Source organism: Sceloporus undulatus, unplaced genomic scaffold, assembly GCF_019175285.1.
Source record: "Sceloporus undulatus isolate JIND9_A2432 ecotype Alabama unplaced genomic scaffold, SceUnd_v1.1 scaffold_22, whole genome shotgun sequence".
NCBI classification, from domain to species: Eukaryota; Metazoa; Chordata; class Lepidosauria; order Squamata; family Phrynosomatidae; genus Sceloporus; species Sceloporus undulatus.
In genome coordinates this window covers 834,002-846,620 of record NW_024802944.1, presented here as the reverse complement: position 1 = coordinate 846,620, position 12,619 = coordinate 834,002, and the positions used below count along the sequence as shown (strand labels likewise).

Genomic DNA, 12,619 nt, shown 5'->3' with positions numbered 1-12,619 from the left:
ATCCTTTTAAGTAGCTTAGGCTTGTATACCGGATGTACTCGTTTTTGGAGGAGGTAGACCTAGTCACTGTGGCACACATTCAGATTGTGTCAAAGTTGGATTCCTGAAACATACTGCATGGAAACGTCATCTGATACAGAAACTGCAGCTAAACTTTTGATAAGCTACTTTCTTGGGACATGTATGTTTCCTTTTATAAGACATTCTCTTCACTCAATTCAAAATAATTCATTTTTACATTTAAAGCTCTAAACATCTTGGGATAGACTTAAAATACTATCTTCTCCAAAAACACCTTGCCAGCCCAAAGAGACCAGTCAGGAAAAGGCTTTTTGCATTTCTTACTTCATGTGAGATATGGTTGATATGAAGATATGGAAAGCCTGCTTTTGTTGTTGAATTTTGCCTGTGAAAAGCACTGCCCAGGAAACCTGTCTGGCCTCTTCCTGTTGCTGCAATGATCACTGAAAATATTTTTGTTTTCACTTGACTCTTATTATTTCTACTCCTTTCACCTCAGTTGCTTTTATCTGCTGCTTTGGCCTATGTTCTTGTAATTTGTGTTTAATTGTGATTGCTTTTAAATTTGCTGCTCTTTGTCACCTTGTCTTTGAATATGGGGGTCTTTTATCAGTATATTTAAAAATGCTTCCTATCGTTTTAACTTTTAAATGATTGATAGAATTACAATGAAATACTATCTATACTCATGTATAAATCTAGAAATTTAGGTAAAAAAATTGACCCAAAAAACCTGAGTTAACCTATTGACGGGTCAATGTAAATAAAGTAACTTAACTCTTATTTAAAAGAAGGAACCATTTCCTGTTGAAAAATAAGAGTATAATATGTGAAGCACTGACCCCCCTCTACTCTCTCATCCATCCAGTCTTAAGAATAAGCACAAAGAGTAATGTCTGATGGAATTTTATAAGTTCTTTGACATTATTTTGCTTTGCTTTATCCTTTAGATCTTTGCTGTATGCCCATAAATTTTATCCTCAACTTTTCTATGGGTCATAGCAAAATCCATAATTTTGGCCCCAAAACTTGCCCTCAACTTATACATGAAGTCAACTTATAGTCGATTATAAATGGTAGGCAGGATTTGTGTAACACAGAACAGTGTTAATTAAAGGGGCACTGTAACTGAAAAGGAAAAAGAGATGATAGTAGGTAACAGGAGAATTGCAAAGGTCAGAGGGATTCACAAATTTCTTAAATGGATGTAATGCTATTGACTTGAGTGGGACTTCCAAGAAAATGATGTATGGTCTCTTTTTAAAGTATTTAAGTTTGTAATCATTTCTCCTTTTCAGACCAGAGAACACAGAAAATTTGCTGTTGAAGAGGGTGACCATCTCACTATGCTTAATGTCTATGAAGCTTTTATCAAAGTAAGCAGCATGCCAAATAACAAAAGAACACACGAGGCCTGCTTTTACATCTTCAGTTTTGCTAGATGTGGATTTTACATCTTCAGTCTAGCTGAAGTCCAACATAGGGACTGGCTGTGTGTTGAAGGTCAAGAGAAAACAACACAGGTTCTGACAGAGGGGTTGTTCCAAAACCCTGAAAACCCTGCTTGGTCCTTTTATGACTTGAAATGTTTAGGAGCAATCCATGTGATCATGGCCACACAAGTGTACCTCTTTCTTCTTAGGGACTAGGAACTTTGTATGTGATATACTATTTAAAAATGAATGATGAAATTCTCAAGCTTAACACAATCCATGTCCTGTCAGCAATCCCATGAACTCAAAGTATGCTTGCTTGCAGATATGCTTGCTTATGTTTGGAGCACGTGCACTTTTTGTGATTAATATATTGCCTTGACTGCAGAACACCCTAATTCATAATGGCTATGTCAACTGAAATTTATATTTGGAATGCAGAGAAATTTGATATTGGATAGAAACTAATTAATCATGAGACTTCCAGTGCTGGACATCAGAGTCTCTTTCACAGATTCAAGTATCAATCTTCATCTTGTCTTGCCCAGAGGGTTTTATGATTTTAGACATACAGTATTTTGTTCATATTGTAGACAGATTTGAGTTTTTATGTTCCCACTCCCTCTTTCCATAATGTTAGGGAAATAAAAGCCTGGAAATGAAGTTAGAGCTAACACTTATTTGAAACTTTTCCAGTACTGTTTAGCTTTTTGTTTTTTCCCATCTAGCACAACAAGAATTCTCAGTGGTGCCAAGATCATTTTTTAAACTACAAAGGCCTCGTCAGAGCCACAGCTGTCAGAGAACAGCTGAAAAAACTTCTTGTCAAGTTCAAAGTACCAAAAAAATCCTGTGAAGGTATGAGGAAGAGAGAAGTGCTTGGTTACCTTGTATCTGTTGATGATTCCCTGCATGTCCTTTCATGGCATTTTGTATAATTGATTTCTTTGCTTACTTTTTAGCAGTAGCTTATAACACTCATTCATTTTAAGTTGTTTTGATGATGTGTGGTGTATTTTTTCTAATGGGAGCTTTGGTGGAAGTTTTCTAACATATTCCGTATGCCTGTAACTCTTGTTCTTGTCAGCTTTAATGCTACAAGCTAGTAATATTTATATCTAGGAGTGCAGGGAATCTGGAATAAATTTTGTTAACTGTGTAGACACACCTTTGTCTGGCTTCCCTCTTCATGTTTCATTTGCTTATGTGTTGCATTAAGAAAAAACAAATGATATTGTGTTTCTTGAAAAGAGAAATGAACACACCTAATTTGACAACCATTTGTCTGTCTTAATCAAAAAGGTGCTCATTAATGGAAGCACAAGCAGTGCCTGACATGAATCAAACTTCTGCATATTTTTGCTTCTAGATGTCATAACTCATGGCCAAAAATATAAAGGAAATAATTTTCATGTGGATACATTTCTTATTTATTAATAAAATGTATACCCTGTTTTCAGTTGCGTAATCAGGTAGTTTAGTTAGCATCTAAAATGCCATGTCATGTCAATCAATAAATAGATTCAAAACAGCAAGTTGATAAAGCAGTGCAAAACATCCCCCATTAGCTTTCTCAGAGTCACAACTGAAGGTTCAGAAATGCACATAGGAAATTATTTCTTTATATTGTTTGTTCATAACTCTACAAATTCTGGATCACTATATTTTAAAATTACTGAAATTGTTTTTGTGGGTTTTTCGGGTTATGTGGCCATGTTCTAGAAGAGATTCTTCCTGACGTTTCGCCAACATCTGGCGTCAGGAAGAAACTCTTCTAGAACATGGCCACATAGCCCGAAAAACCCACCAAAAACTATGGATGCCGGCCATGAAAGCCTTCGACTTCACTACTGAAATTATTTACATAAAAATTATTCCTGATCATCAGAATGCCTTGCTTTTTTTCTTTCATCAAATGTAGGAAGCTCTCAGGATGGTTGCAACAGTGTCCATTGCACATGCCATGTAACAGGTGTTTCTAAAATTGTTTTAATGAGCACTTGCCAATTTCATTTGAATGAGAGGGTGATACTCAGCCATTTTCCAATAGGATATTTGCCCAATTAAAATCTTTCCTCTTCCTGCTGCTTTTTAACCTAGAAGAAGGAGAAAAATAACCTGTATCATCTACTTTCCTTTTGTAGATACAAAAGCAGTTGAGAGAATACAATGATTTTGAGTAGAAAACAGTCAAAAAGGAAACAGTTCAAATCCCTCTGCCTTGCCAGCCTTCCACAACAGTTTCTTTTGGTTTGTTTGTTTTATTTAGATCTTTTTTAAATAAAAATACCCCTGTTATATCTGTTTGCTGCATAACACCTAGTTTGGGCATTTCTGATGCCTGTGTTTTGTCATATGTCAGGAACTGAGTTGTAGAGATGAAGAAATAAATGATACTTTACATAGAGATCAGTCATCTGCTGAATGTGAAAGAGAAGAAAACAGTTATTTTATATTTAAGAGTCCAGTTAAAGAGCATCTTCAAATTGTGTTTGAGGAGTCAATTCACAGGTGTAACGTCTGTTAAAGAATATGGGATTAACATTCCCCCCCCCCCCCCCCCGTGTGAGCCAACAGAGAACCTGAAAAACAGTGGGTTTACTTATTTATTTTAGGTGATCCAGATCCTGTTCTAAGGTGCATAGTTTCTGGATTCTTTGCTAACGCAGCCAGGTTTCACTCTACAGGGGCCTACAGGTAAGTGGAATTTTTTTACAATAACCCCACTCCCAGTCCATGAAAACTCTGATATCCTAGTGGTGATTATTATACAGTAGCTGAGCTCTAAATGTGGTGAAGAAGGTGGGGGTGGTGAATAATTGCAGTCATGCAATAGGCAGTGGTGGAACAGAAAGTTAAGGAGGATGATATGGGGTAAAGTTGTGATCAGTGAAGGTGCCCTGTTGAAGGCAACAGCTGTTAAAAACAGTATTGATTTGCTTTCTATGGTCCTGTTTGCACTGGACAGAATATTCCAGGGGCAGCCCAGAGTATCCTGGCCCTGGAACCGCCCCGACCCTCACCCATTACAAAGGCCCTCCATTCTGATGCCAGGTGGCTGTTCATACACATGTCCTGCTGAGTCACCTGGTGCGTCCACTGTCACCACAGCTCACTTCGCTCTGAGGTCCAAATGAGGCACCCAGCAACAATCACATGACTGCATGCCTCATTTTGATTTCAGAGTGATAGACTGGTGGCAGCCGCAGTGGCAATGCTGGACAGCACAGTGGGATGTGTTTTAAACAGTTGCCTGACATCAGAACGGAGGGCGCCACATCTTCCTGGAAACTCTGGAGCAAATAGTAAGTTATTTTATTCTGTTTTACCCTGATTCTTGTGCTGAATGGGTCAAACATTGTCTTGTTTTTTTGCACCAGAGCCGGGGGAGGAGGGGCCATGAAGATACTGTATATCAGCTAATACTGTATATCAGCTAGAATCATAGGCTAACAGATAGTCTTTCTTTGACACAAATTAGTGCTCTGCTTGACAGTTCAAATGAGTGACATCAGGAAGAGATAAAAGAAAGTACAAAGAATGTACAGCTATCCACCATTTTCTTAGAGTAAACCCTTTCTTTCTTCTGAACTGTAAAGTCACAGTAAATATGAGGAAAAAGAGGACATTCCAATCACTCAAATGAAAGCTGGAAAGGGTTCCAACTCAATTTTCTATAGATGTTAAAATTTTTGAAAGTTTTGTCTAGCTGTAACGAGGCTTATTGAGGTATAAGTGCTTTTGGGGGGAATAGATTATATTGGCCCTCATACTCACTTAGTTTGGCATGTCATGAAATAGTTACAATATTTATTTGAGTCCAAAATATTGCTCTTTACTCAAGGACTATTCGTGATGACCATGAACTTCATATCCATCCCACCTCAGTGCTGTATGCGGAGAAGCCCCCTCGTTGGTAAGTTTACGAAGTTTTCCTAAATATTCTAGTTGGGTTTAACACTGTAGATTGGGGTGGGTGGATAAAGTGTAACCTCCCCCCACTGTTTCTATTGCTCTCTGTCCTTCCAGACTTCTTGGGCTACCCTTTTTCTACCCTCTCCCCTCCAAGAGAGGAAGGAAGGAAGATTAATTAAGATTAATTAATTAAGGAAGGAAGCCCCCCCCCCCAAAATGACAGTTCACCTTTTAAACAGATTGTGGAGTTCCCTGTGCTTTTTAATATTTAAAAATACCCATAAGTGGGTTTCTGGCCTCTAAGCATTGTTGGGGTTTTTTTGGTACTCCATGCAGTTCCCAGAGGGTTTTGGGGCAGAAAATGCATTGCTGGAGCTAATGTGGCTGCCTAAACCTGCTTGAATTGTGTTCTTCATAGCATGTGGTGTATCCAAAGACAGTAGCTTCAGAATTCACAATGTGCTCTTGATTCCACAGAAAAGGATAAAAGTAGATGGATCAGTACTAGCCAGAACAAAGCTTTTGTTATATGGGTAGCTTAAATAGTTGTTTTCTGCTCCAAATACTGAAATCCAGAACCTTGGTAGTGCTTTTGAAATGTTTCTCTGGAAGTGTGCTTGTAAAATTCAGAACCTGTCCTCCACACCATCTGTTTTTGAAGAATAGTCTTGGAATCACTGACTAGTAATACAGCATTTCTGGTGGTGAATTCAGTAGTCTTTGACGGCTACTTTTCAAATTCTGAAGATGATAGTATTGCCTTGCAGGAGGACAGTGAGAGTAATGCCTTTGAGGCAGGTACAGATAGATAATCTCTATCATAAGTAAATGTAAACATTATATATTGATCCCAGACTATGTGTAAAATATTGGGAATTAAACCTCAAATTTACTAACAAGTCCAAGTCCTAGGGATGCAGTGGCTCAAGTAGTTAAGACGCTGACTCTGTTGATTGCAAGATTGGCAGGTTTGCAGTTTGAGGCCCAGGTTCTGCATGATGGGGTGAGCTCCTGTCACTAGTCCCAGCTTCTGCCAACTTAGTTCAAAAGCATGCAAAATCCAAGTAGATAAATAGGTACCACTTCTCAGTGGGAAGGTAACAGCATTTGGTGCAGTCCTCGAACAACACTGGCTCTTTGGCTTAGAAATGGAGCTGAGCTCCGGCCCCTGCAATCGGCTACGACTAGGCATTCATGTCAAGGGAGTACCCTTACCTTTACCTAGTATTACCAGTACTATTATATGGAGATAATGGGATATATGAGAATGGTTGTCTGCATATACTACTGGATTTTCCTCAGATCCTCATTCTTCCTTCCTCATAGAGATGAAAAATGCTCTGTCTGAAAGTAGAAATATTCCAGTTTCCTTCACATCCGGTGGGATCTGCATGTGCTTCATCTAGCAGATATACAATGGGGAGGAAGGGGTGGCATGTCCCATAGCAAGGCAAGGGCGCACTGTACAGTTATTCTGTTATTATGGCTTACTGTCATTATTACAGTGTGCCTGCGTCATAGTTCTAAGGGGGTTTAAGTTTACGTGCTTTTTCCCTTATGGGCGGGGCTTGGAACGGATCCCCCGCATAAGGGAAGGGCCAACTGTAATTCCATTCCTTAGTTATCTTTTCTATAAAAAAAAGTCCCTAGGCATCTTACAGACAAAAAATTAAAAATAATACCTGTGATAATATTAGTAATAATAAAAACACTATAATATAAAGCAGTGCCTCCTCCAAAAACAAATTATATGATTAATGAATTAGTGTGAGGTCAGTATTTTAAAATTGGCCAAGCCCATCCCACCCAGTAAGAAGCCTCATTATGACATGAAGTCTTTTTTATGAAAAACAAGAAGGCAGATATTCAAGTGTTTTCTTAGTGGCTGCCCTTTATAATGGCTTTGTTTGACATATTTTAGGGTAGTATACAATGAAGTCATACAGACCTCAAGATACTACATGCGAGATGTAACAGCTATTGAATCTGCTTGGCTGTTGGAACTGGCTCCTCACTTCTACCAGCAAGGAACGGTACGGACTCGACATAGACTCCAAACGGTACCATTGCCGTATTGGCAGCTCTTGTTACTCTATGATTTCCTTTGCTTGTTGCATATGTTTTGCATTAAAATAATTTGAATTACTTGTTGGTCTGTGTACTTAGATTTATGGGTGCCGCAATATATTTAATGCTTGGTGTCGGTTTTGTTTGTTATGGTATGGAAATCTTTTCCATTAAACTTCAGTTTACAGAACATACAGACAATTTGGCCTTTAATCTGGCAGTTCACCTGTTCATTGTGAAGTAATGTTCAAAAGATCTGGTGCATGTTGGAAGTGCAACAAATCCTTTACAATAACTCTATTTGGCAGACTTACAAGTAATTTAATACTTGAAACCTTTACTTTACAGAGTAACTGCCTTTTTAGTAGGGTCTGAATCATGTAGTTCCCCTAGTTGGACTGCATCTCCCAGCATTCCTCATAATTGACTAAATTAATTAGGGCTGCTGTGAGTTGCAGTCCAGTGACATTGGCAGGGGGTATGAGTCCCACCTTTTCTTTTTGGTAAGATTGGTGCAGATATAATAGTGAAGTTTAAAGAAAAATACCCATGAGATCCTGTAGTCCCTACCCAGATTTTCTGTTTCCCTATTTCAACCATGGTCTTCTTTGTTTGTTTTAAATTTATGTCTTGCCTTTCCTCCAACCTATAACAGAGTGGCATATATGGGTCTCCCCCTTCCCATTTTATCTTAACAGTAACTCTCTTTCAAAGGTTAGCTGAGTGACTATAACTGTCCCAAAGTCACCCATTGCTGTTCATGGTTGAGTGGGATGTATTCAGACCTAGTTTATCCATTGTAACACATTTTTCAGTATATTAGTTGACAGCTAGAGGTAGTTTAACCAGATATCTCCCTGGCTTGAACCATAGTTAACATGTGAGGGAATTATTCTGTGGAAGAAAATGCAATAGGGAAAGTGAATGTGATCCCATGTTCCAGTCCTCTTCTTATTCCTGTGGTTAAGAATTTGGGTTTGTTTCGTCTTGATCAAATCTGGGCAGCCTTTGACATGCAACTGTACTCTCTCAGGTTTAGGCCAGTCCTCTTTTCCCTCTTCCCCTTCTCTTACCAGTTTGCCAGAATGGTGTGATAATTACAGTGACCTGCCTTAGGAGATGAGTTGTCCATATTTTGGAAACTTCAATGTAAATTGTTTTGCTATTTTGAAGTAATTGATAATAAAGTCTAAACATTATCATGCAACAAAATAGACATGTGTGTATTTATGGCAGATGAAGTTACAGAGAGAATAATCAAGGAGAACTGTCTGAATAATGAATGTTGAATTCCAAAGCATAGGCTAAAATGATATCCCTATATCTATGCTTATGCACATGGAAACTGATGTTTAGGGTATATTAATAGTGAAGGAGCAGCTGGTTAGAGGCCCATGTTTGTTAAGAGGAAGTGCCATTAACTGATTATAAGCTTTGTGGAATTTGACACTGAAAATAATGTATAATATGCATATCTGCCTATCATTACATTCTGTATGAGCTCTATAAATTTGTCATAATTGGTCGGATTCCAGGAAATCATTTGACAGTGTTAAATAGCTTTGGCTATATGCCAGTTATGGAATTCCTGTGGCTTGTTGATGTTGTTGTTAACTGCCCTTGAGTTGACCTCGATTCATAGGGACCCTGTGGAGGAGACATCTCCAAAAACCCCTATCCTGTACCTCTCTGCTGAGGTCCTGTGGTTCTTCTGATTTCTTGATTGATCAATGTTTGAGCCAAGGTATGGGAACTCTTTAACTGTTTCAATTTACCCATTGTTGAGGGTGAATTCTTGTAGATGCTCTGCAGTAATTATTTTTGGCTTTTTGATGTTCAGCATTAATCCAACCTTGGCATTCCTTTGTGTGTTACTCCTGTAGTACTGTTTGCTTTAAAATAAATGTGTAAATGTATTTTGGCAATGGCTCATGATTGTGGCCTGGATTATTGTTGCTGTACTTTTTGAGGAAATCCAGGTGCTAAATAGAACATATCAGCAATTGTAGTGGAGTTCAGTTCTTTATTAAGATTGTGATCACTCCAGTTTCTGATGACATCCAGGAATATCCCAAGCAAACTGGTGTCTTGCCAATAATAATTGTTCCATTAATTTAATGGATTTATTTAATTTAATTGCATTTTTGCTTGCTAATGTTTTACAGCTAAGGCTTATATTTATTGTTGTTGTGTGCCTTTAGGTTATTTCCGATTTATGGCTACCCTAAGGCAAACCTATCACAGGATTTTTGGATTTGTTCAGAGGGGGTTTGCCCTTGCCTACCACAGAGATTAAGGGTGTGACTTGCCCACGGTCACTTAGTGGGTTTCCATTCTGGCTCTCTGAAGGCTCATATAGCCCCCTTGTAAAGGTGTGAAGGAGGATATAATATACCACCTAATAATATATCAGTCTTTGATTACTGTATATACTCAACTATAAGTCAACCTCATGTATAAGTTGAGGACAAGTTTTGGGGCCAAATTTATAGATTTTGCTATGCCCCGTGGATAAGTTGATTGTAAAATTTAAGGGCATATAGCAGAGGATCTAACAGGTGAAACAAAGCAAAACAATGTCAAAGAACTTTAAAAAGTCCAGCAAACATAGCTCTTTGTGCTTACTCTTAAAACTGGATAGATGAGAAAGTAGAAAGAGTTGGTGCTTCATATATTATACTCTTGCTTTTCACCAGGAGGTGGTTCCTTCTTTTAAATAAGAGTTAAGATACAGTACTTAAATTAACCTGTGGACAAGTCGACTCAGGTTTTTTGGGGTCAGTTTCTTTGACCTAAATTTCTAGACTTAAACATGAGTATATATAGTATATGAATGTTTGGTTATAGATCATAAATGATCCAAAACCGCGTTTGTTCTTCACTGAATGTGGAAAGCCCAAGCATTTTGCTAGCATGCCTACCTGCAGCCATGATGACAGCCTTTATTAATTAGTTAGTTTAATCTAAGCATTAATACCATGCTTATTCAGAAAGAGAGTGGTTTAATAGCTGATAGTTTTTCTAACAGCTCTGATGTTAGACCAATGGCCTGTTTAGTCCAGCATGATGACTAACTACATGCAGGGAAGCCCATAAGGAGAACATGCCCTCTGTTTCTGTTGTTCTCTGCAAATTATCATTCATAGGTATGCTGGCTCTAAACTTAAGGGTGTTTTCACTACACTGTATGAAGATATATTTTCCAAAAGCAATGTGAGACACAAATTGAGATTTCTTAACAGAATCTGTTGTACCTTTTGCTATAGCATATGATCAGTCCCCTTTATTTTATTAAGATTTAGACAATGTCTCATTTGTACACATTGACTCTACCATAAAAAGCCTTCTAGGGCTAGTTCACTTGTCCAAATATATAGATTGTACACATGACAAAATGTGTGAGTATGACAATGAGTTTCATCCTTATGAGAGCCACTGTGGTGTAGTAGTTTGAACATTGGGCTATGACTCTGGAGCCCAGGGTTTGAATCCCTGCTCAGCCACGGAGCCTCACTGGGGGATCTTGGGCAAGTCACAATCTTTCAGCCTCAGAGGATGGCAATGTTAACCCCTAGCTGAAGAAATTTGCCAAACAAACCCCATGATAGGCTTGCCTCAGGGTTGCCATAAATTGGAAGTGACTTGAAGGCACATAACAACAACAACACAACTTGTATATCCATGTCAGCAGAGCATATAACTTTAAATGTAAACCATTCTTCTGTTTGGAAATACTGAGCTATGCAGGCTCTACTTGTACTGTTCATTCTATTTCCTTTTGCAATAGAAAACGAGTGTATAGAATGGATTCATGGGTGGGTACTCTGGGGCATTTAAACAAATATATTACAGTGGGCCCTTGTTATCTGCTAGGGTTTGGTTCCAAGATCCCCTGTGGATGCTCAAGTCTCATTAAATGCAATGGCATAGTAAAATGGTGTCCCTTATATAAAATGGAAAATCAAGGGTTGCTAAATGGAATTTATACTTTTTTTGGATGCTTGAATCCGTGGATAAAAATCCATGAATAAGGAGGGCTGACTGTAAAAGTATTTGTGTGACATCTTCCCATTCAGATACTATGGCTCAGGTTAGTATACAGTCTGCCCCTCTGTATCTGTGGACTTGTCACCCATGGATTCAAGCATTTGCGGATGGCAAGCCCATGGCGAGGCAGCAGCAGAGGAGAAGGAAGAGGCAGAGCAGGAGGAGGAGGAAGAGAAAGTGGAAGCAGTGGCAGTGAAGGAGCCGCCTGTTTGCCTGCTGCCGGTGAGAGCCGGGAGGGAGGAAGGATGAGTCCCATTGCTGCCATTGGGGACAATGTAGACTTGAGCATCTATGGATTTTGGAATCCACAGGGTGGTGGTGGCCCAGAACAAATCCCCCACAAATACTGAGGGCCGACTCTCCAAAAAAATATATCTTTTAAAAAATATAAAATGGTATGGGACAGTTCAGCATAAAACAGGGTGTGGCTTGGAAAACAGATATTTCTATGATGATGGAAATTGTAAAGCAGTATCTGGATGGAGAAAGCATTTAGTATTATAGGTACCACCACTGCATAGTTCTTGCTCTTGCTCTTGCTCTAGACTTTCTCAGCTCTTACAACAATGAAATACCAAGGTCACTTTAGATGGGATCAAATTAATAGAGAGAAGTAGTTCAATACAATACAATTTATTGAGTAGCCCAAGGGCCGTTTCAAAATACTAGTAACATAATAAAAAGCAGTATCACACAGCTATATATAAAATGTAAATACAGTGCACTAGGTGCAATAAACCTCCATACAATATAAATACATATGCATAACCTAAGCGTGCACCAGAACCAGAACATGCACTAGTTGTCTACAGCTTATGTATATCTAAAAGATATACAATATGTGCTAAAGGATATACTAGTAAACAGATAAAATAAAATAGTTAACAATTAAACAATAGTATGTAAGACAGTTACCATAGGGAATAAAACAGAATTAAAATTGGAATTGAAATGGGAGGCAAAAGTAACATAAAATATCCGTCGACATACATCAAATCTGTTCATCCCCCTTACAATTAACACCAATCATTCCAACATATCTAGATCTCAACAGCGATGCTTTATGAAGGAACCGAGCTGTAGCAATAGAGATTTTTGAATCTTGTCCACTCATAAAGTATGATGTTCTGATGTGG

General features: G+C 38.4%; 1 protein-coding gene across 4 annotated transcripts in view; it reads left to right on the top strand.

Annotated features, from left to right (window-relative positions):
* LOC121917516 (probable ATP-dependent RNA helicase DHX35) overlaps window positions 1-12,619 on the top strand; it is a 58,417-nt gene that overhangs the window by 34,660 nt on the left and 11,138 nt on the right. For 3 of the 4 annotated variants that reach the window (XR_006101052.1, XM_042443550.1, XM_042443547.1), the window contains 5 exons: window positions 1,320-1,397; window positions 2,183-2,312; window positions 4,070-4,151; window positions 5,299-5,370; window positions 7,291-7,429. Coding sequence is in view for 3 of the 4 variants with exons in the window: in XM_042443550.1 (XP_042299484.1) it covers window positions 1,320-1,397; window positions 2,183-2,312; window positions 4,070-4,151; window positions 5,299-5,370; window positions 7,291-7,429 (501 nt within the window). In the remaining variant the exon portion in view is untranslated. The remainder of the gene's footprint in view (window positions 1-1,319; window positions 1,398-2,182; window positions 2,313-4,069; window positions 4,152-5,298; window positions 5,371-7,290; window positions 7,430-12,619) is intronic. The other variant, XM_042443548.1, reaches the window with a different exon arrangement.